Below are 24,899 nucleotides of genomic sequence, written 5' to 3'. Positions count from 1 at the left end.
AACAGTAGACATGCTGGCACCTAGGTCTTTGGGACAACTGCCTGGTGGCAATCAGGGTGTTTTCTTAGACAGAAAAGGGATGTGGGTTCATGTTCCTGGAGACAAAAAGGAACTGTACATCATTGTCTTGTACATCTGAGTGACCGTGCATTCTGCTGAGCAATCTAGAGAAAGTGCAGTTCTTCCAGTTGTGTTTTGAAGGAAACACCTGAAAGCAGCCTTTAACTTCAGGAAAGGACTCGAGGTAGTAAACAACATGTAGGGGTAAACATGCTACAATTCTGCAATCCAGAAGTAAATCCTTACATTCCTAAAAAAAAAAGGAAAAGCTCAAGTTACACCTCCAGCAGTTTTTCTCATTTGCTGGTTTGGCACCTTCCCATTCATCATCTTGGTTTCTGTGGATATTATTTTTAGGCTTCTAAGTAACACTGCGCAGTGCATAGGGAGCACACATGCAAAATTCAAGGCTGTGTTTCTCAACAGGTGGCCTAACCTTAGGTCATTTTATAGATTTAGTCATTAATTGCTCTGAGCTTCCCTATCTGTTGAATGACACTACGTAGGAGCTTCTTAACTCTTATCAAAGATGTTATATGCATAAACACATATATGTTTAGATGCATATGTTTAGACACATAGATGTTTATATGCATAAACACATTCCAAACAGTAAGGCTGTAATTCTAACATCATGGTGCAAGGTCAATCAAAAGCGCTGAGAACCTGGGCTCAGCCTTGTGACCAGTTTTGCAGCTACAGCTAACCAGAAAATCCACAGACACCTGAAGAAATGGAAACCACTGATTCAATGAACCCAAATTTTTTTTGCAGTAACGTCTTTTGCCTTAGGTAGCCTTTGCCAAACTGCAGAGTGCTCCAAAAGCCTACTTGGCCAGTTTTTAGGGAGCCTGAGCTTTCCAGTTCCACAGCTTCTCCTCCCTCCTGCTGCTGACCGGCTGGGACGTGGAGTTAACCACCCACACTGAGCTCGGCCCAGCTGGTTTTGGGACCCCAGCCAGGGCACAAGGAGGTGCTGCTGTGGGACGGGGCACCTGCACACATTCCTCCTCTGTGCAACATGGTGCCATATCCACCACAACCCACCTTCTTGGGTTTATGTTTGTGAAGTGCTTCCCAAGTGCTGAAGAAATGGAAACAGTGTTAATGCCGTATTTTGAAAAGACAACTCTGTGAGCCTGTGGAGCTTACACCACCCAGATGTACAAGCACCCAAGTGAGCCCGCTGAGAAACAGGCCACCACCCGAGCAGCAGCACTAAGGCAGCCGTTCCCCCTCCTAACGTGCCAGCTCCATCAAGGCTGCCCCGCATTTGCGGCAGGTCCCCCCAGTCTGTAACCAGCCCGTCCCGCTACCTGGCGGAAACCACACGGCAGCCCGGGCTATTTCTGCGAGTCTGGCGATGACATGCGGCTGCCCAAAGCCGTGCTCGCCGGGAGCTGGCCCCGCAGCGGGACGCCAGGCCCAGCGGCGGTCCCGCCGCTCTGAGGGCGGAACAGGGCAGGAGCCAGCCTGCCACACACGGCCGTCGCCGGCCTCCGCCACCGCGCATGCACCAAAGCCGCAGTCGCACAAACGGAACCGCAGAGGCTTAACGGCCTAAAACCCACTATCGCCTACGGGGCGCATTTATTGGCCAGCGAACCTTCTTCCAGCGCCTCCAGCCAATGGTCAGTGGGCAGGCATCAAGGAGGCATGCTGATTGGCCCGGCATCTTCCTAGCCGTGGGTGGAACCGCTCGGGCGGGGGGCCGGGAGTAGGGAGCACTCCCGCTTCCCGGGGAAGGGCCGCAGTGCGCCTGCGTGCGATGGCGGAGGAGGCGGTGGTGGGATGGGGCTTCGTGGGGCGTGGCGTGCGCGTGCAGTCGTGGGGAGCCGCCGGGAGCCGAGCGCCGACCCCGACCCCTTCCCCGTCCCGCCGGGTTCCGCCATAGCACCGCGCGGTGAGTCGCTCTGGGGACAGGGGTGGGTTTGTCCCTCCGCCCGGGGGCGGGAGGGCGGCCGGCCCGCCGGCCGGCATCCCGGTATCCCGGTCAGGGCTCCGCCGGGCTGGGGCGGGTGCGAGGAGACGGGACGGGACCCCCCAGTGGCGCGGAGCGGGCGGGCTCGCTGCCCTTGGTCCCGTCAGTGTGGGAGCCGTCCCCGTGCTGTTCCGGCGCCCCCCGTCCCGCCTCACGGTGTCCGTTTCTGCCCCGCGCAGACCATGTCCAAGTCGCTGAAGAAGATCGTGGAGGAGAGCAGGGAGAAGAACCAGCCCGAGGTGGACATGTGTGACCGCGGCATCTCCAACATGCTGGACGTGCCCGGCCTCTGTAGGTACCGGCGGCGGGCGAGGAGAGCGCGGAAACTTCCTTATTTGTCCCGGGACGAGCCGGGGGCGCGGCCGGGCCTGGGCGGGGCGGTCCGGGCCGCACCACACCCGGCTGCCGCCCGGCCCCTGGGCGGTGGGGTACCCGAGCCTCGTCTGTGCCGGGGGTGGCCTGAAGCTTTGGGCGTCGGAGGCCTGGGGAGAAATCGCGGGCAGGGGGAAACACTCTGCTTCCAGCTCCCGGCAGCACCGTAACGAGCCGTGTGTTCAGGAGAGCCCCTGCTCCACTGCACCTGCACCGTGAGGAGCTGGGGCTCCTGCCTGTCTCACCCTTCACCTCTGCCAGTGCACTGGCTGCAACCCAGAGTACTCCCTGACTCTCACTATGTCACTCTGGCACTTGAGTGATGGGGAGACTCGGCCTCCTGTCTCTCCTTGCCTCTCCCCACTACTGAAGCAAAACCACCAGCCAAGTAGCAGCTCCACTGGTTTTTGAAAGGGACAGGGTAACATTAGCCTGGAGCTACACATGGCTCATTGCTGAAGGAGAGTGAGGTAATACTGTGTTACAGATACAGCTATGTCATACTTCGGATATTGCATGATTGCATATGTTCTCCAGAATTGTGACAGTATGTTGTTATTAGTATGTTGCATTTGCTGTAAATTAACTACAGCACATGGAATATACCAATAACATCATACTGTCACAATTCTGGAGAACACATAAACAAAGAGGAAGGCAGGTAACTTTGCCTTACTTTTGCTTTGGCTAAGAATACGTATGATGTTGTGGTATAGCTGATACGCAGTAAGTTAAAGTTGTGACTGGCTGTAATGTGCCACAGGCTAAAATTTTCCTGAATGCATGATGTAATGAGAAAACAGCAAAATCTAAAACATCCCACTTACTTGAAACTCTGTCTCCTGGTCTAGCTCTTTACCATGTTTGTTAAACTTGATAGCAAGTGTACATAACTCATCTTACATGACGGAAATGAGTTCAGGGAGACACGTGGCTCACTACCAGCTCACCACTGCCGGCAGAGTTGGGAGCAGCCCAAAGTATCGTCAGTCCCATCAGCAAGGGATGAAGACTTAAGTACGGTGTTGCAGAACTAGATTCTGTACTTAAGCCTTCATTCTTTACTGATTCTTTCCCGCTTCTGAGTTGTGCGTGGGATTTCAGGAATATTACGTTGTAGAGCCTATTTATATATGTACTCATGTTAAATAGAAAACTTCACTGTATTTCTATTGGATGAACAATTGTTTGAGACAAAGTAGCATTTAGCTTACCTTAACTACAGACCCACTTTCAGAACTCTGCTTACCCATTTCAGATAAACTAACTCATTAAGAGTATGGGGCACCAACAGAGTACTGTTGCTTTTGTTAAGTAGACCTGGTGCCTATTATCCCCACTAAGACACATAATTAATTAGCCAGCTTTGATCTTTCAGGCAGGGGAAAAAAAGTAATGTTGAAGCACATCAGTAATGCCAGAGTGTACTTTTCTTGTACAAAGACTGTTTGGGGTTGGTTGTGCAGGCAGGGGCAAGGACCACGATGTTGCTAATTAAGCATCTGAAGCTTGTTTGGCAGGGTGCTCCCTACACAAAATGTAGACTTGTGGTACCCTAGTTACACTGCGTCGGCGTGCAGATGCTCTTGGTGCGCATCGTGTAACTTGATTTAGCATGGAGATTTGGAGCCTTCTCCAATTTGAGATGGCAGTTAGGGAAGGGAGAAATGATGACTGGTTTCTGTTCAGTTAATTGAGACCTTCTTGCTTTTTTCAGTTCCTCTGCACTTTGGCAGAGAAGGCATTATAAATTGGGGGCTTGGGGAATTTTTTGGTTTGTTTGTGGGGTTTTTTTAATCATCAAGGTATTTGCCACTTTCCATCTGGAAAAGGAATAACTTCCTCCAAATATGCCTTTAAAAATAATGAACAGGTATTACCTCTGAATTTTAGGTAATGGTTTGAGAAAATGTTAAACTTGCTTGTTTTCTAACCCTGTCATCTGACTCCTAATGGCTGACCTTTTCTAGTAGAGATTGGGTGTTTTGGGTTGCTCTGGCTCTCAGAACTGGCAGGGAAGCTAAATGAGTCTGACCTGGTGCTTTCCCTTCTAGGTGTGTTGGATATCTTCCCAGTGCAGTGTTAAAGCTTGCCTTTTTAGAAACTTTGCTTTTTCCATGAAATAAAAATCTTTGTTAAAAACAAGCATCATGACTCATGCCCAGTGACTGTTCTTTCCTATCATCTTGTTTTTAATGAGGGCCGCTAGTCGATGTTCAGATATAAGCTTAGATTATGATTGGAGAGAACATTTTGGTGCTGTTTTCCCTGCTTTTGGCCATTTGAGGTTTAAGGCCTTGCTAGGTTGTAGGATACTCTTAAGTGATTGTGTTCAATAGTCCCCGATAAGGATCTTTTCTCATGTAATTACTTAATAGTTGTGAATGCCCCCCTCTGCCAGTCACCAATAACTCTTAAAATAAGCTGCTCCCCATAGTCCTGGTTACTCTTTAAGAAAAGGACCAAGCCTTGTCCCACTGCATATTCGAATACTTGCTGCAGAGTGGCTGGTGGACTTGTATTTAAGCTTTCTTAATTTAGTTCACATAGAATAAATGCAGACACGTGAGTTTGGAAGCAGTGCACTGTGTAGCATCTGCTCAGTGTGCCAATCCCCTTCCTGCAGGTGCAGACCTATTCTTGTCATGTGGGTTTAAAAAACCCAAACAAATCAGCCGTAAGTGATCATAGAAAACTGGTGTTATACGGGAGGGGGGAAAGAGAAGAAAAGAGAAAGGGGGATGTATGCCCTGGCTTGGGTAGGATTTTCTTCTGGTTTCTCTCTCCAGTCTAGTGAATGACTTGCTACAATACAGGGCAGCCACTTGTGTTTTCTTTTGCCCTGAGTTCCACCCTCTGTAGCAGTTGTGGGAGAGACCAAACTTGCCTCTGTCGAATGCAAATGTCTCTTTCCAAATCAAGATGAAATACTTTTCCTGTCTGGATGGAGATGGTATCTGAAACTGTCTTAAACTAGCTTAGACCTAGAAGCATGGCAACCTCTACATCTCTTCGTGCTTTTGTGTTTATTAAAGGGAGAGTGGAATTGTCATCTGGTTTATAATGTGGGGGTCAGATTCACAGAGAGAAGTTCAGCAGTCCCTGAACCACTGCTTGCTCATGAGTTTGTTAATGTCATTAGAAGTTGAGTTCTATTTGGAATATTCCTCAAATCCAGGCACCTCCCTGTTTTCTACTAATGACTTAAAGTACAAACTAGAATTGTGCTACAGGCCTTCAAAGCATCTGGATTTTCAAGGCTTTCAGAAATGTACTATGAGAAAACTTTTTTCAAAGATGTTCTGTAGAGAAGAGATTTCATTTGAGACTAAAAACATCCTTTGATCTAGGTGTTCCTACTGCTGCAATGACCATGTGAAACAGCTTAAAACATTAAAAGCTTTTCTTATTATTCTGGCATGCGATAAAACAAATGTTACAGCATTTGTTAGCTGTGTTGGGTTTGCGTGGCAAGGTTTTGGTAGCAGGGGGGGCTACAGGGGTGGCTTCTGTGAGAAGCTGCTAGAAGCTTCCCCTGTGTCTGACAGAGCCAATGCCAGCCGGCTCCAAGATGGACCCGCCGCTGGCCAAGGCCAGGCCAATCAGTGCCTCTGTGATAACGTATTTAAGAAGGAGAAAAACAGTTAGGGAGAGCTTTTGCAGCCGGAGAGAGGAGTTAGAAGATATAAGAAACTCTGCAGACACCAAGGTCAGTGCAGAAGGAGGGGGAGGAGGTGCTCCAGGCGCCGGAGCAGAGATTCCCCTGCAGCCCATGGTGAAGACCATGGTGAAGCAGGCTGTCCCCCTGCAGCCCATGGAGGAAGGATGAGGGGGTGTAGAGATTCCACCTGCAGCCCGTGGAGGACCCCACACTGGAGCAGGTGGAGGCACCTGAAGGAGGCTGTGGCCCGTGGGAAGCCCCCACTGGAGCAAGCTCCTGGCAGGACCTGTGGACCCATGGAGAGAGGAGCCCACGCCAGAGCAGGTTTGCTGGCAGGACTTGTGACCCCGCGGGGGACCCACGCTGGAGCAGTTTGCTCCTGAAGGTCTGCACCCCGTGGAGGAGACTCATGTTGGAGAAGTTCGTGAAGGACTGTCTCCCGTGAGAGGGACTCTATGCTGGAGCAGGGGAGCGATGAGAGGAGTCCTCCCCCTGAGGATGAAGAAGCAGCAGAAACACCGCGTGATGAACTGACCGTAACCCCCACTCCCCGTCCCCCTGTGCTGCTGCGGGGGGGCGGAGGTTGAAGCCGGGAGTGAAGTTGAGCCCTGGAAGATGGGAGGGGTGGGGGGAGGTGTTTTAAGAGTTGATTTTATTTCTCATTCCTCTGCTCTGTTTTGCTTAGTAATAAATAAGATGAATTTCCTCTCTAAGTTCAGTCTGTTTTGCTCGTCATGATAATTAGTGAGTGATCTCTCCCTGTCCTTATCTCAACCCATAAGCTTTTCATTGTACTTTTTCTCCCCTGTCTGGTGAATGAGGGGAGTGATAGAGTGGCTCTGGTGGGCACCTGGCCCTCAGCCAGGGTCAACCCACCACATTAGCACATCTATATTATATTTATGCATCCATACATGAATAGTTTTAAAAAATGTCTTGCCCTGTGGAAGTGTTCTAACGTGGGGGTTTTTTAATTCCATATTGTGAAATAAATAGATCATTTTTTTACAAAGCACCCAGATACTGATAGGTAATGGCAGAGAGCGTTAATGCATGTCCTGTAGTGGGAACAATCTGATTCAGCAAGTAGGACGTGATGTGCCTTTTCCCTAGCCTGATGGTTAGGGCATTTCTTGGTAGGACTTTAAACAGCCATCAGCAATTATGGAATTGTTCTTGCAGTAGGGACCAGTCTCTAATCTCCAATTTATTTTTCTTTAAGTGATCGATATTGGGAAGGCATGAATTAAGGAATTATTTTGACCAAATAACTTGAGACATCTGCTGCTCTGTAGTCTTGTTCGCAGGGAAGGAATATTGGATGAAATCCTATTTACTCTGTAAGTGTTAATTTGCTCTCATTATCATTCCATCTGTAAGCTATTCATATTTTACATAAAGTACATGCTTATGTGGTAGGAATTAACATGCCTAGAATTTTTTATCAGAAAGTTAGTGTTGATATAATTGTCCACTCCTAAAATAACCAAAGCACAGAACATTGAGGGACAAGCTACTTGTGTGTAGTTTTGTACGATACTGCAACGCTCTTCCTGCATTAACTTCCTCCAGTGGGACAGGCAATGTCTTATCTTTGTTCAGCAAGGTCTCTGGAGTCTTCCTGGTTTTTGAGTTTTTTCCCTTTTTCAAAGAAATTAAGTCTTGTCATCTAAATATTTTACATAAAGCTAATTTGCTGGGCTTGGCAGCAGTATATGAAACCGCTAGATACTAGGGCCAAAAGGGAAAAGCTCAAATATTCTTCCCTTGACCCACTCTGTTTTGAAGCAATAGTGGCACTGGGACCATAATGATAATTTGTAGTTACTATACAAGTAAGTTGCTCTGGCAAAGAGTAGTATTCTGACCCTTAAACTTCTGTGTGGATATCCAGTGCATTCTTGACATCAAAATAACTTATCACCTGTGTGCTAATTTCTGTAATGCTACCAAGGCACCGGAGGTCTGCAGTCCTCAAGGAGCTGCTGCTTTGTGTCTGGGAGCTCCTCCAGTGACATCGCCAAGAGATTATAGTAATTCGCCCGTGGGAATCGCAGTGCCCTTCGAGCCTCAGGGGACTGGCACTCCAGGAGAACCATCTGACCTGTTGAGTGGTCCTCAGCAAGTCCTGCTGCTTCAGTTATGTTTACCTGAGCTCCTACATCCAGAGCAAAATGGCCCCACTGGGCCCCCTTCAGCCTTCTAGATGTTACTTGGTGATGTTAATTAGTTGCTTAGGATAGATGTCTTTATCAGAAGAGTTGATAGTATAGTTGTCATGCAGAATTGACTATATATATAGGATGAGGAAAACCAGTCAGCTGTTCCCACAGCACAGTCCTTTGCACAGGAGTAGGTGAGTGGCAGTGTACTGAAAAACTTGGGATTTCCAGGGGCTGGTTGTTTCACACGGGTCAGTTTAATGCAAGGGAGCAAATTCCCCTCCTTGTAAGGAGGGACCAAATGACACTTTATATCTAGGCTCTTTTCCTTAAAATGCTTGTAAATCTGTCTCCAAACTGGTAGTAGCTTTGCACCTTTCAAGATTGAAAATCTTTTTGTCTAGAGATGGCTACAATGCTGCTGGAAGTAGTCCAGAGCACAGATGCTTAAACCTTTGCTCTTTTAAAAATAATAACAGAATGTCACCTGTTTTGTTCCTTTGAGGGACATCAGCCCATTTTGCAGGTCAAAGACGCAATTGGATTCTTTGTCATGCATCAGGATTGACTGAGATAGTGGAGTTTCAGACAAGGTGTCTAGGCTTCAGTTGAATTTAGACAGTAAAGTCCAGATGGAAATGTCTTTGATCTAGGGATTTTGGCTCAAAATTTTTGACATGGAGACTTTGTTCTGTTCTGTATAGACATGTGAGAAGAAACCCTTCTGAAAATAGACTCTGTTGAAGAAGGCAGCGAGGTGACAAATATGGAGAGGGAGTAGTGAGAAAACACTTGTAAGCTTGTGTTGTTAAAAGCCAGCAGTACACATGGCTTGACGGTTTAGTCAGCAGGCTTACCTTTAAAAACTAAATATGCACAGAACTTCTTAAGATACTTAAATTCAGCAGGAGTTTGATGTTCAGAAGACCCAAGTCTGGAGCTCCAAAGCTTAAATGCCCTTGAGTAAGCATCCTCACTTATGTACAGAAATAATAAAATCGTGGCAGGAAAGGTTCACCATATTCACAGATTCGCAGATTGGTAGCGGTTGGAAGGGACCTCTAGGGTCATCTAGTCCAACCCCCCGAACACATGGATTAGATCAGGGTCTGTCTCAGTTCTCTATTTGTAAAACACTTCCTTTTTCTTACTCTCTTGTTTCTCAGTTCAGTTTGTAAGTGATCCAGAGCAGGTACTTGCATGTGTGCTGCTGTCTAGCACTTAGTGCAGTTCAGTGACTTCAGAACTACAATTTCTGCGCTGCAAATGAGTCAGATGCAAGTGATGTCTCCTCATAAGTTGGCTTCTTTCAGGAATTAGGAATATTAATTGGTGTGCCTTTTCTTTTAAATATTGAATTACATCTTGAGCACACAAACAGAAAATCCTAAACATTTCTTTTAGTCTATTTGAGTTGTCACTCTGATTTGCGTGCTTTAAACGAGTGCTTCACTGAGTTGGCCATGAATGGGGATCAGGACTAGTTCCTTACTACTGCCTTAGAGTTTGTTTTATTTTGATAACCTTGGACATGTCTAGCCTTGGTGTTAACAAAGTCATATCCTCTTCAGAGACAAGGTGATTCATAGGCAGAAAAGAATTGAGGAAGGCGTATCATATTGGTGGATATAAACTAAATTAGAGCCTTTCCTCATGTAGTAGGTCTAGCTGCTTATTACAAGGCTTGTAATGGGGATTGCTGGTTTTAATGTAAAGTTTATTATAGACTCCCAACAAAGTAAAGAACATACTACCTGAACTTCAGATTCTGTACTAAAGCTGGCAAAGCTCTGTGCAAAACTGGAATGGACTGGTCAGTGGTGACAGCTTCAGTCTTTGTTCTGCTTTAATAATCCAAACGAAGCACCCGCTTCAAAGGGAAAAAGAAATAGTGCCGAAGTTCTCTTAGAACTCTCTCTGTGCCTGGCCACCTGGCTTGACTTTCTGGTCCCTGCCCCTGCAGTTCTGCTGCAGACCTTTGGCAGCAGTGATGCAGGGGTCCCTCCTGTTAGGAGTCCAGGTGTCCATCCTGCTTGTGGTGAGGTGCTGGCTTTTTAATATGGAGGTGAGGTGGTGTTGGTTGATCTTGTTCTGCCACTTTAGTTCAATTTCTCTGCTTTAAAAACAAATCTTAGTGAGGGGGGAGCAACTTTGTACAGTATCGAAAACCAATTTTTATTTTTTTTTAAGGCAGATTAAACAAAATCTTTACTTTCCAATGCTACTGGCATGGGAAGGGCAACGGAGAAATTCTGAAATGTTCCTGTACTCCAAATCTTCAAGAGCAGAGCTGGAATGCCATCTCCTGGATCTGGTGCTGGCAGCCAGAGCCCTGCTCTTTGTAATGCTCCACATTTCAGCCTTAAAGGCACTCTTCTTGGTCCTTAATGTGCAGAGCTGCCTGCAGGCATTGCAATTTGCAAAGGCATGATGTAGCTTGTACTCACGGTTGCCAGTGTGAAAGGAACCGAGAGTGCAAAGCTGGCGTAAGTCTTTTGTACATGTTGTGTGCTTTTTTTCCTGCCTTTTTGATCACCTAGGATTTATTTGAACATTTGAGGCTTGGGGAAGATATTACTTGATTAATTGGACCTTTCCTATATTGGCTTATGAGGGAGAAAGGGGGCATCTTGGACAGGAGGACGTTATGTGGATGAGCACACAAGCTGTTTGAGTTGTAATGCAGCAGATACTCATTATTCTCCTTGTGAGATGGGAGGAAATGGGCTAGGGCAGAGTAGGTAACTCCACTGTCTGATAGGAAAATTGTTTCCCTTTAAATACAGTGGAGCAAGACTGATTTCTTGTTGATGCTGGTGAGTCTAGGCAAAGCCTCAGAGCTCTAGAATGACTTGTTTTGTAAGTTAAATGCAGGAAAAGACGTTTTTTTCCTGGCATTGGTGATGTCAGTTGGGATCTGGCTCTGATCTAGATTACGTTGCCTTGGAGCTGGAGATGTCACACTAGAGCACTTCTCATCTCAGGATGCTAACTGGTAGAGTTGTTCTGCTGATGGGTGTGTTCTTACTAGTCAAGGCTGGATATCACAGGCCAGTGAAATGTTGAATTTCACTGATTGTCACAACTATTAAAATATCTAAACTGAGATAAATAAAAGCAAAAGGAGTACTTAGTTACAAGCTTGTGAACAAATGCTTATCTCCAGCATCTTCTCTTTTTTTTTTTTTTTTGTGTAAATTGCATTCCTGTATTTAGGTCTATGTGTAAGTAATCAATAGTGTTAAGTGGTTGCTCAGATCCTGATGTGTCTTTTATGTTATAAAGCTTAGAGCTCTCTGTGGAGGCTGCTGTACTTGTCTACCCTTTAGTGCTATTTTTTATACAGTCCTCTGATAGGCTTTCTATGGGCTTCACTCTCTGTCCTCCTGTTCTGCTTCAATGCGCTGGTGCAGGCCGTACTTGGAGCACTCATATTTCAGGAGAAATTTAGGGTGGGTTCACTTTCTTCCTTTCTCCTCCCTGCCTTTCCTTCCTCCACAACCTACATTGCACAGGGAACTGTGGCGATGCTTTTCTTTTTAAACACTGAACTTTCTGATCTGTTTCTGCCTTTGAGTGTCTGTTTTAATTCTGTTAACAGGTTATATTTGCCTGTGATAAGTCATAAGCTCTCAAGGGTTAGCTGAAACAGATTGCTGTATCAGTAATATCAGTAAGTAAAAGCTCTCCAAGCTGTTTCCTCCAACTTGCAGTTAATAAGTATTCATAAGCATGGCCAGTTTTCACACATGCTGGCCAGGTATCTTGGTTCCCTAAGGCAGCACTACCCCTGTGGGCTGTCTCTGGGCTGATGTTGGTGATGTGTGTTGCTTGAGGAAAGCTCTGAGGGATGAGAGATGTAGCACTACAGCTGTCCTTCAGGTAGGAGAAGTTCCCAGCTGCCTTGGAGGGGCAGCCAGGTAGGTTCTAGAGCTGTTTTGAAGAGGCTACACTGGAAGTAAGGAAAAGATGGAGGGGAGGAAAATCTCTCAATTTTTTCTAGTTCAATAAAACACAATAAATCTTTTGCAGTGAGGAGGAAGATGTTTGAGAAATACTTCAAGGTGCAAGTTTCTCCTCTGGCTATTTAGCGTATTTTTCTGATCAGATACTGTTGTCAGTTGGGCTATGGAGCTTCTAGGGAAAGTGATGGTGATGTGCAAGGTGGAAGTAGGCAAGAAGAAATGTAAAGGATGAAGAGGTGCAGGATGAGTGCTGGTCTCTGTAGCTGCCCTGTGCCCTGCACTCATTTGTTCTATAAGGTGGAATCTGAAGGGCTTTGATCAATCAAGTCTTTCCATTAATTTGAGTAAATATTGCATGTTGTCACCAGGCCATTCGCCACACAACAATGCTAATCTGCTACTGTGCTTCATGGGTGTGAGGTGGTAAATGTAGCTATTGGTACTTAAGACTGAAATCTAGCAGTGGCTTGATAATGAATTTGCAACATGTGGAAATGCAATTGCTCATGTGGCATGTGTTCCTGCTGGGATAAATGTTGAGGTACCTATCAGGTTTTCCTTAGGAAGGATTCAAAGGATGGAAATGAGGAAGGTGTTTGTGTGTCCAGAACCTCTGCTGGGAGGCACCAGTACTTACTGCTCAAGTCGTGTTTGATGCAGTAACAGAAACTAGAAATAAAGGGGCAGAGGAGTGGCTGGATATGTCCTTACGCCTTGAGCTTGTCTTCTTTATTGTGACAGTGCATATGAATCTAGAGTTACTGAAGAGGAGAGAATAACTTGCCTCTTTTTTAGCTGAAATAGATCACAAATCATGGAATGGTTTGGGTTGGAAGGGAGCTCAAAGATCATCTAATTCGAACCCCCCTGCCATGGGCAGGGACACCCTCCACTAGACCATGTTGCCCAAAGCCTCATCCAACCTGGCTTTGAACACTGCCAGGGATGGGGCCTCCACAACTTCTCTGGGCAACCTGTTCCAGTGCCTCACCACCCTCACAGTGAAGAATTTCTTCCTAATATCTAGTCTAAATCTATCCTCTTTCAGCTTAATGCCATTACCCCTCATCTGACCACTCCATGCCCTTGTAACCAGTCCCTCTCCAGCTTTCCTGTGGGCCCCTTCAGGTACTGGAAGGCTGCTATAAGGTCTCCCCAGAGCCTTCTCTTCTCCAGGCTGAACAACCCCAACTCTCTCAGCCTGACTTCACAGGAGAGGTGCTCCAGCCCTCTGATCAGCTTCATGGCCCTCCTCTGGCCTCGCTCCAACAGGTCCATCTCCTCCTTGTACTGGGGCCCCCAGAGCTGGACGCAGTACTCCAGGTGGGGTCTCACAAGAGCGGAGCAGAGGGGCAGGATCACCTCCCTTGATCTGTTGGTCACACTTCTTTTGATGCAGCCCAGGACACAGTTCGCTTTCTGGGCTGCAAGTGCACATTGCCAGGTCATGTTGAGCTTCTCGTCTACCAACACAGCCAAGTCCTTCTCCTCAGGGCTGCTCTCAATCCATTCAGAAACAAGTTCTCAGTTGCCATGTCCATAAACTAACTTCTTTCTCTCTTCATTTGCAGTTACATTGTCTCATATCACACAGCTGGTTCTGAGTCACAACAAGCTTACCAGTAAGTATACTTCTGTTTTTGGACTTCTTTACAGGCAGTTAAGCAATATTTGAAAGCTGACACTGCTAGTTTGATTTTTATTTTTTTTTAATAGAGAGCAATGTCACTGTTAAGAGTGCTTTTTGGTGAAACACTTCAGTTTTAATAAAGAGATTGAGTATGTGACTTAGCAGCCATGTTGTACATGTCTTTCCAACTTCAATACAAATCTTCCACATACTGGAAGATCTGTAATTCGCAGTCTTGTTACCAGCTCAGCCAAAAATCCATTCCTTACCACAATTCTGAACTCCTTATTTTTAGATGAGGACTTCTGATTTATTTATTTTAACTGTATCAGAAATTATAGGGTTTATGTTTTAGTAGATGGATAATTAATTTGACTGAAGCAAGTGAAAATAAATTACACCTCAATTACATTTTATCTATAACCAAACTTATGTGAGCAAGGGCAACTGAATGTGAGCTTCAGGCATGAAAGTCAAGCAGTCTACTTCTGTCAAAAAAAACTTTTAAGTGTAAGTTGTCTCTTGCTTATACTGCACATACCACCTTCAGTTACCAGCTTCAGTTATTATTTTGTGGATCCTACTTCCCATAGTAAAGAAGATGTTAAGTGAGGTGTTGGTGAATAGTATGTCACGAGAGTAACATAAACGTGAGACTTAACCTAGTGGAGGCAGAGATCAGATTGACTTTTGCAAGGCAAAAGAAATTATTCTTTTGTAGAAGAATGCTTCAGGCTTACCCATTGGTGTCTTGTGCAAACATTCCTGCTTCTTGGTTATTGAAATACAAGGAATGAGTTTCATCTGATCCCTGTTATTGTGCATCTTCTGAAGAGAGGAAAAGTGTTGGTTTTGTTGATGTTCTGCTTGTCCTTGCCTGCACTCTGCATGTGCCAGTGGATTTCTATCTCAACCAGTCCTCCCATTTTTGGAACTGAATTTTTGAAGAGTGCATGAAATGGGGAGGGGAATGGAACCACCAAGGGAGCGTGTGTTGAGGAGATGAGCGGGCAGGTGCTTTGGCACATACCAGTCTATACACAAGGAAAGCTTTACAAATTGAGACTGGGGGGTTAAAAAAAACCCAAAACAAAAAACTACCAAAAAAACCAAAACCCCACCACCACCACCAAACAAACCAATAAACCCCAACCTATTGAACTCTGAACTACTTGCGGCGTGAGCTGTAAAATAATATGTGTTATTTGAAACATACGCATTAATGTGAAAATGTCACTTAAGGCTTTGAGCATTTGCAGAGGATTAAGCATGAGGAAAAAAAAGAAAATATTCTTAGATTCTAGCACATAAACACTTCTTCTCTGGATGCAGTTTATTGGATACTAATGTGTAGCTTAAAGGGTTTGTTGTAGTAGTAAATAGGTAAAACTATGGGCACTATGTAAGTGGCTGTGAGAAGTCTGAATTAGTTATTCTAGACCCTGCTTCTGACTGTATAAAGTTAGACTGGCATCTTTCTATTTGTTTTTGTCCCTATGGTAGTTTTCAAAGAAATCCCAATTTATTTCTAAATTGACCCACAGTTTCTAGCCATCTAACATGTAAATGATGAGCAATTGGGTAGATTCATGGGCAAATTCAGGAAGGGAAAAATCATAGGCATCGCTATTAAACACACAGCTTTTTACTGCTTTTGAAAGCTGATAGACTTCCAAGGACTTAATCATGTCTTCCACATGACACCTTACATATCTTAAATGTAGCTAAAGGGTGAGTTCAGGTGAACCCACAGCTGGCTGGGCAGGTAGCAGATAGCTGCATTGCTCTGAGGAAGAAAAAACAGGCTGAAACTCCTGCAAGACTTGAATCATGGTAAACTTGGCTGTCTGAGAACTGAGCCTAGGGGGAGTGACGTACTTCAGCCCAAATTAAACGCTAAGTAACTAACCTATGTCCTAGCTATGAATCTTGGCTGTAGACCTGACTGGGGAGGAAGGAGATATGGTAATGAGAGTTGTCCACGAGGATGTATTCAGGTTGACTTTAACTATTCGAGGAAAATCCAGACTACACCATTTGTTTAAAGCAGTTTTAGTTCTCAAAATACTGCATCAAGGATTGCTGCTACTCTGAAATTGTGCTATATTAAATCTCAACTTTTAATTACTTTTTTCTAAAGCAGCCCTTAGATCAGCAGGTTGTAAGTATATCTGTTCTCTCAGCCAAGGGATTCTGTCAACCTTTCTAATTGCTATGTTTGGGTTTCTCTTATGGGAAGGTAAAACCACTGCTTCTCCTGAGAACTAACTCATCAAGTCTGAAACTTACTATTCTTTCACAAATTGATGTAGACATTTAAATAGACAGCACACATTTTTAAAAGGCTAAATTTCAAGTTCATATTCTCGTATTTGACACTGTTGACCTAATCTTTTAAGCTATGTAATTAATTGTCTTAGCAGATTGTTCTTAAAATGACTAGGGAGCTGGTGGCAGTGACACTTGACATGATACACTAAGGTCATATTAGCATCTTCTACTAGTTTTCTGCCATTTAAATGAGTGTTCTGCTTGCTTTTTTTTCTGCTGTTTAGAGTAAATATGTCTATCTGGAAGAATAAATACATGTAAAAACTTGGATATGCATATTTTTTATGTAACCATAGTTCATATTTTTGCCAGCAAACTCTATTAAAATTAAGTAAAGTTTCATTAGTAAGTAAGAGAACTGCGCTATTAAATCCATCATACTGCTTAGAATATTTTTGTGGTGTGGTTTTTATTAATATTTTTAGTATGCCATTCATATTGCTGGTGCTTGTGCATGTACATGTCAGTAAATCATTCATTATCAGATGTACTCAAGTCCACATGGATTATATTTTTTTCCTGGAGAATATTAGGTTGGACTTTTCTCAGCTGCCTGGTGCTGTGCTAATGGTGGAGTCTTGAACTGGCTGCTTCTGCTCTAGGTAACTTCTGAAACAGCTGAGTCTGTCCTTTGCTGCTTGATGAGAACTTTTTATGCTTCAAAATCAGAAGCCAAATGCTAGGAGAAGCTAAATAGCTGAGATTTTGCAGTCTTGTTGAACCAGTTGCTGTGTAAGTGACAAACCTGGGATGATTCCACTTTGGGGTCTCCTGTGACAATCCAGTTGAAAGCAGAGGGAGAAAGTGAGTATTTGTTTTTTCTTAACTTAAAGTAAGCATATGGGCCAGTGTCTCCATAGATTGTATTGGGTGGTTTTTGTTCCATCACTTAGTGATTTAAAGCCTTCTATCCTGTATATAGCTGAGAAGCAAAATTAACAACAGTGACAGTTATGCTGTTAGCCTGTGTAGGTTGTCTGATCCTGACCCAGGTGTCTTTTGAACCCACTGGCTAACATCAAAATAAATGGAATAAATTTTTTCCTCAAATTTGTGGAAACGAGTGGCAGAGCAATAGACATCTACCCTTCAGTGTGGTGGATTAAGTTGGATATATGTGACCAGGCTGTCTTTGTTCCATGTCGTTTGATGGTAGCTGGGGGACATAAAAGTTACATTCACCTCCTGCTCAGTAGGATAGTTAATAGGACGTCAATAGTGGTAGGGAATGAGGGTAGCTGTGCTGGAGGGATATGGAGGGAGTTGGAGCTACAGGACATACTTCTGCAGAAACCATAATTGATCAGTTTGGTGAATCACAAATATTGTTTCTGCATCTTCTGTGCAACAGTAATAATTTTTATGGGTATGCATTCACTGTTTTGTGCACTTTTACTTAGGGCTGCTTCACCAAAGTTCAAGTGGAATGTACCTTCCCTTGAAGTCCACAGCAACGTTGGCCACTTGCTCTTTGACACCCTCGTGTGGGATGAAAGGAATTTGTCATAGAAATTCTTGAAATCAAACTTTGTCCTACTTCGTCCAGACCTCTTCAGCTAGAGTTTGTGGTTTCATAATGGTTCTGGGGGACAGGTTGGGAATTGCAGAATACTGGGATGTCCGGGGAGCCCCGGTCAGGGAGAGGAAAGGCATATTGCTGGGCTTGGCTGTCTTTTCTACTCAGGGACTCACCCCACATCCTTTCAAGCAGGGTGGTTTGGAGCTCTGGGAGACAGTGTAAAATAGATGAGTGAGTATGAGGGCATTTTTCCCAGCTGGGAATAAGGTTTGTGTATCATTGTCTTGAGGGCTTAGCTTTTTTTATGAATTGGTTGCACTAGAACACCAAATGGCTGCCTTGGACTGGAGAAAAAGAAAAGTACCTTTGCAGGCTCAAAGTGAAGTCAGCAGGGTAGATGAGGTTTCGCCTTTTGGTCGCCTTATGCCACTAGATTTGTAAGTGAGCAATAATTGGAGTAGAATTATCAATAGAGAAACTCCCAGTTAAAAGGAAACTTCCCAGTTAAAAGGAAGCTGAGCGTATATTTTGTGGCTTATGCCTTACCTGATTTTTTTATTTCCTTGCAGCACAGCTTTTGTGAACTATTTTGCCATTAAGTATGAAGTGGTACTAAAACTTCTAGACTTTAGATAGCTAGGCTAACTCAAGCTATTCTCCAGCTACTTCAAGTGTATACAAAATTTCACATCCTAGTATAGTCCCACTTAATATCCTTACTTAGTATGCTGATGAAGTTTGACAATTAAAATCCCTGTACTACATCATGAATAGGAAATGTGCTTGAAGAGCTTTCAGAAGCTCAGGTTAACTTAGTCCAATGCAGGAGTGAACAGAGGGGAAGACGTGACTGGAAAGCAGGCTGGGATGTTAAAAGTTATTTCAGCATTGACAACAGATATGAGCGCAACTATTATGCTGCCAACTTGACATGGTTTATTTTCATGTATTTTTGGGATATGCTGTAAGTTTTTGATGACTTGTTAGCACTGTAACAGTTATTTGACTTACCCACTTGAGATGATTAATTGATGTTGTAATCATTTGGAGAATCTATTCAGAGATTCTAGCTTTTTTTGGTCATTATCTGGTTGTACCTGAGTCCATGGGTGTTTCAGCTTAGTGGAAATACTGGTATTATATGATTTGTCCGTTAGAGGTCACTGTTTAAATAGCTTTAGCAGTTTCTTTCGTGGGAAGACGCTTAAGCTTCTGGTAGCTATTCAGCCTGCCTGGTAGGTAGTGGTGGACAGCAGCTTGGTTTTTGTAATTCTCCTCAGTCTCCTTAACCTCAGGTGATCCTGTGCTCGCCAGCTTCACCATATTCTTCTGCTGCCTTTAAATGTTATCAAAAGTCACCTGCTATTCATAGCTCACTCCTGATGATTTTTCTATCCTTTTGCGCTTATGTTCTGTTACCTTGCCCAATATTATCAAATGTCCAAATGATGAGACATCAGAAACAACTTCTTTTTTTTTCCTCAAACCTCCCCTAGATTACCTGATGTCATGTTCTCTGTCCTCCTCTCCCTTTCCTCTGAGCTGCTGTCCTATACTGTCCTCTGCTCTTTCTGCTGCGTCTTCCTTGATTCTCAAGTGTAATCCTTTATTCATCTTTAGTCCTTTCTTTTTTGTGAGGTGATCCATTAGTTCTTTGCTGCTGGTTCCCATTTCCACACCTGAATTTTGTTTCTAAGTTCACTTTCTGATCCTGTCAGAATAGCTGTGTCTCATCAATAATGTTCCTTTGACAGCCACGTGGTCAGCCTTTATCATCCTTGTGGATTTTGCCTTCTTCCAGCAGGCCACTTCAAAACTTTTCTCTTTCTTTGTTTTCCTATTCACACAGCTTACTGCTTCTCTGCTCTACCATCACCTTCTAAATTGTCTTGCTCTCTGTGCGTGACCAGCACAGAAGCTTGTCCCTTCATTGCTGTTAACTCTCCTGACTGCATCCTTGATCTTATTTAACATGCTGCTAAAATCCCTTAGTGTCATTTTTATATTAGGGCACCTCCTTTATAAGTGACCTTTCTGGCTGTAGTGTATACCTAGATGTGTTGGAGGTAGTCCAAAGACAGCAACACTGCATCTGTCTGTCCCGAATTCCTTCCCAGTCTAGCTGCTTTGTCTTCTCCAGACTGCTGAAACGTGTTATGGTGTCTCCCACTGGTATTGTCTGACACTTTGCATTTTGCCTGCCATCAGGTTATTTATATAGCAAACTTGCTGACTTCTGGAGGGAACTAGATGCCCATATACTCTTTACTCTTTGTTGCTTCTTGTATTCTCCTCTACTTTGCTTCTGCCTCTGCTTCCATTTGGTAAGTCATTCCACAGTGTTGTACTGACATGATATACCCCAAAATGGTGCAAGTAAGCTGTCCGCGTAGTGGGACTAGGGTCGTGGCCAAAGCACAAGTCTTCTGCCTCATAGTGGCCTCTCAGCTGTGCTTGGAAGCAGTACTTTAAATTAACTGTAAGCCTTTCATTTTTATTACATATTTTGATTTGGTTTTACTTCCTATTTCTAGTGCAGGGATCTCTAAAGGGAAATATCTTTATGAATGCAGTGCACAGGGGGATGTGAGAAGGAGGGGAAAGGAGATCCCATACATATGCCTTACTAAATTTGTGACATTCCAGTTCTGCACAAATGTTTAGATTAAATACCTTGTTAGCTTTTTTCTTTTCTTCCTGAAAAAAAACCAAACCTTTGGTTCTGAGAAAGTACAGATGGTAGAGCATTATAGCTTTAAATAATATAAATTTTGTTTTTAAGAAGCTTGGGGAGAATGAAGCAGAATAATTTATGAAAGAGTTTTGTGCTGTAATAGTATGAAGAGTGCATGCTGAAACTACCTCAGTTTATGCATAAATTAAATTGTCAAAGTTTGTACTGTATAGCAATGAAGTCAGTTTTGCATAAGTAAGCGTACATACTAAATACAGCACTAGACACAAATCACTTGTTTTTAACATAGTTCTTCAGAAGCTGTTGTTCTCATATTAAAAGGCATCAGCAAACATATTTACTCCTTTTTTTAAGTCTCAATGTTTTCTGATATGTTTTAGTACAAATTTTTTGGGTCTTCACTTATCTCCCCGGGTCTTCCAATAGCTGTAAATTTTTTTGTGGGAACCCCATATAAATTATCTTTCTCCATTTGTATGTATAGGCTGTAATGTAAAATTGTTGCAAATCCTTTTGCCAAATACAGACTATATTGAAGTTGGCATTTTCAAAGCTAATAAATGTTGCACAAGTTAACTGACTTCATTAAAGAGCTTAATTTTGTATTGTCTTAAAGAATTTACTGTCTAACAAGCTGAGTGGAATTTTTTTGTTGCTGATATTGAAGGACAGAGGTGAGAAGGTAGATTTCATCTAGATTGAGGAGAAACTGGATTTACTCTTGCATACTTAGTTTTGTGTTCTATTTTCTGTGTATTCTTTTTGTTCTTCTAGTAATCAGGTGTGCTGAAGTGAATGATGACACAGCTTTTCCCTTGAGACCACTCACCCATCTGGCCTCTTACTCTTTCCATTGGTGCCCTGTTCTGTAGAGTGAACTAACCCTTAGGGTGAAATAATTTCCTAATCTTTATCTGAGGATGGGCAATTTGTGGTAACATGGTTCCTCTTACCTGGGAGGAATACCTGGTGTAGCTGGAAATTAAATGTATAGTCAGCTGAAGTCTGGGATCAGCTAACGTAGAGGCACAGGGAGGACCTTACAAACATTTCAGTGGTATAGAAAGTGTAAACTGCTAATACTGTCCAATAAAATGAACTGAAATTATGGACTATTTGTTAGATACTCAGAGTGAAAGCAGGATTTTGTAAACAAGCTCTGCTAAGTACAGAGTAGATCAGTATTCCCGAGTAAGAGGCTGAAGTGACCTTGACCTGTGTGGGGTAACCTATAGTATCTGTTCAAGATCTGGTGTTCAGGGCATCTTTGGTTAGTCCCTCTTGTAAACTGCAGAAAGCATGTGAAATAGACTGAAGTAAAGATAATATTGAGGGAGGGGAAGGTGAACATGCTGAACTTCAGCTGGTTTGATTTAGCTAAAGCTGGCTACTGTGCAGTAGTGTGAAACTCTGCAAAGATCATGCTTAAACAACTTAAACACCTGAAGGACACTCACTGGGATATAGTGACACCATTTGCAATTGCATTTGGTGGAAGCCTAATAATAAATCTCAATTTAACACTATCAGCTAAAGTTCTTTTTAGTCCTACAGAAGTTATTTTTCTTAACCATTCCCTGCAGTTGAAGATATCAACACGTACAGATGATCTGACCTGTATCAAGGGGATGTAGCCTGTGTTCTTCAACTTTTTGTCTAGTGTACCACATGGAGCTTTTTTCTTCTGACCATAAAAGTAAGATAGCAAACCATCTTGGCTGAACTGTGCACTCCTTACAAAACAATTATTGAAGCTGAAGATGCTGTGGTCCACTACACATGCATGGTAACCTGATTCAAAAAGCTTGGCTAATACTCAGTTTTCTTCAAAACTGTTTGTAGTAATGTAGGAGCATATTTATGTCAACATTTTGAACAGTGCTGTTCTTTACTGCTGTAAAAAAGCTAACAAACATCAGATCTTCGTGAGCTATTTTGGTATAGTTTCAGTTCTTTACTGTTAGGTAACTTATTTTCAACCTAATAATTCCTTCCGAACCTCAGCCCCTGGTTTCTAGTATTTCTTTCCAAACTTTGAAGTGTGTCTTAAGCTTTCTTCTCAGAGAAGAACAGATTTGTCCTTTGTCTTCACTAGATGTCACTTGATTCCCAGTCTCTTCTCAGCCTTTCTTGTGCTCACAGCACTTCTCCTTAGACTCTGGCTTCTGAATTAAAACTGTTTATTGATAAATTGCTTTGTTAGCACAGTAGCACATCAGTGAGCTATAGTATAATTTAAACATGTTCATAAGAACATTTTAATAACTGCATTGCTTCTGTGGATAATTGCAAAAAAGAACTCTACTGGTTTCTGGAAAGAGCTGAAGATTAAGGAGGCAAGTTTGTTTTTAATGTTTTCAGTGTGAGGAAGGTTGGTATCCATCTTTGGAAGAGAGTGGAGGGAGGGCAAAAGGGGAAACTTGAACTATATAATGTGTAAACTAAGTACTGTATACTTCACTTGGGATCAGGATTTTCTCCAGTTAACTGCCAAGTATGATATCAGCATGCCTATGAATATTTAAAATGAAAACTGTTATGTTCTTCCTCTGCTAATTCCTCTTTCATTTTGGTGAAGCTGATTGCTTCTCTCTCAGTATAACAGAACCCTTGTCAAATTAATCTAAACATGACTCCAGCTCTACAAGTGCAGTTATATTGGATGCACAGAATGCATTATATATTTAGTATTCCAAATTCTTCCTCCTCCATGAAATGTGAGTAACATTTCATGTCTTTGACCTTTACTCTAAGGAATCCTTACTCATGAAAAGTTCCTGTTGACGCTAACTGGATTAGCAACAGTCTGCAGAGCGGGGTTTATTATATTGTACAGCCCACAGATTTTACTTCAGATTTAAGAAGTAGATTCTTGTTTTTGACAAGAAAACCTTACCTGGGATCTCCAGTGGACTGACAGCACTCTCAAAAGTCTGTATTGAGTTCTCTTTACTCTCTATGACTCTTGACCAGCTTTTAAGTGGAACAGTTTAATGAGAAACTGGCATAGTCTTATAAATCTCTTCTCTGACAAGTAGTGCTATTTTAATAGCTCTTCTGGATAAATATTCCCTTAGAACCTGTAAAGGTTTGGAGTACTACTGAACGTTATGTTCCTAGGTACTGTGAAATTACTTCATTAACTAAAGAAACGTGCTGAAAAAACAGGGATTTTGCAGCCTGAAGTTTCTAAAGATGTGAATGCCAAAAAACCTAATCATATTTTAAATAATTAAAATTCTTATTTCACTTGATGTCTGATTCAAAACCCATTGAATTCAATGGGAGGTTTTCTGTAGCCTTTGAATCGAATTTATTGAGGAGACCGTAAGCTTACTCATGCAGAGTTTTATGAACAGGCAGGTATTACAGATACCATTTTCCAAGCAGCAATGGGACAATGTTTATTTTGAACATTTGATGTTAAGGTATAAATGAACTGAAATGTTTAACTTGGTTTACATACCATGTGTTCCTCTCATGGAAACTTAGATTTTTACTAAATCATTGCACTTGTCCAATTGGGTAGTTTATTGACTCGTCACATTTTTCATCTGAGCTTCCTTGTCTAAAATGTTTTAAATTTTAGTTTTAAATTGTAAAGGAAATTTTGATATGGGAGTCTCTTATTAAGAGTGTCTTCAGAAATGTTTGATTTAATGTTGGTCCCTACTAAATACAAAAAAGCAATGTAGATTTCATCTCATAGATGAAAAGCAAATGGAGATTTAATCTTGCAAACACCAGAGTTTGTTTACTTTTGAAGTTATGAGGATTCCTGTTTTCCACTGCTTCACGGAAGCTGTAAGAGAAATAAACTCGGGTTCATTTTCAGGAATAGAGACTTGGTGAAGCCTGTGCATTTTCAGCTGTATGAAGGGCTCTGCCACCACAAGAGGAATTGTATTGAAACCTAGATGAATGACTGGAGGGAAGAAAACACACCTCCTTTTGTCCTCTTTGATTTTCTGTGTTCTTCCTCCTTTGTCAGATGTTGGGTGTACCAAAGGAACTGGATCTAGATGTCAGTTCTAGGTAGTGATATGAGAACCACTTGACTTCCTGCTTTATGAGAAAGGGTTACATCTGAGACACTTAACTCCAAGCTGCTTTGTGATGTAAATGTTATCAGCACAATGCTCTGCATGATATCTGTCTCAGAGAAAAGGTCCATCTAACCCAGTATCTGTTCTCCAACCGAGGGCAACATCAGACCTCTAGTAAGGATAGATGTCTAGTGTTGGCTTCTAGTTCTTGATGTGGAGAGAGAACTAAGGTCCAGATCCAGGACACTTAGGTGTGGAGTTATATAGGCATTGAATAGAAGCATTTTATCCTTCTTATGTATGTTCTGGAAATCATATCCAAACTTTTGAACAGCTGCTGCTTATGTAGGAATAAAATGTAATAACTTGCCTCGGGTGAAAGGCTGGTCTGATAAGAATATATTTTAGTACCTGAAGAATTGTCACTAACTTCAAGGCAAAGAAGAGCCTATTTGTTTTTAAATGCTTCGAAGCATA

At 42.9% G+C, this 24,899-nt stretch overlaps 1 protein-coding gene across 2 annotated transcripts in view; it reads left to right on the top strand.

Annotated features, from left to right (window-relative positions):
* The first annotated feature begins 1,766 nt into the window (after window positions 1-1,766).
* RSU1 (Ras suppressor protein 1) overlaps window positions 1,767-24,899 on the top strand; it is a 110,338-nt gene continuing 87,205 nt past the window's right edge. Inside the window, exons 1-3 of one of the 2 annotated variants that reach the window (XM_075746283.1) lie at window positions 1,767-1,963; window positions 2,221-2,332; window positions 13,773-13,823. In XM_075746283.1, coding sequence (XP_075602398.1) covers window positions 2,224-2,332; window positions 13,773-13,823 — 160 coding nt within the window. In that variant the 5' untranslated portion in view covers window positions 1,767-1,963; window positions 2,221-2,223. The remainder of the gene's footprint in view (window positions 1,964-2,220; window positions 2,333-13,772; window positions 13,824-24,899) is intronic. The other variant, XM_075746284.1, reaches the window with a different exon arrangement.

The sequence above is a fragment of the Balearica regulorum genome, chromosome 2, assembly GCF_011004875.1.
Source record: "Balearica regulorum gibbericeps isolate bBalReg1 chromosome 2, bBalReg1.pri, whole genome shotgun sequence".
NCBI classification, from domain to species: domain Eukaryota; kingdom Metazoa; phylum Chordata; class Aves; order Gruiformes; family Gruidae; genus Balearica; species Balearica regulorum.
Note: the sequence above shows the minus strand (reverse complement) of the source record. Positions and strands in the feature narration are given on the sequence as shown.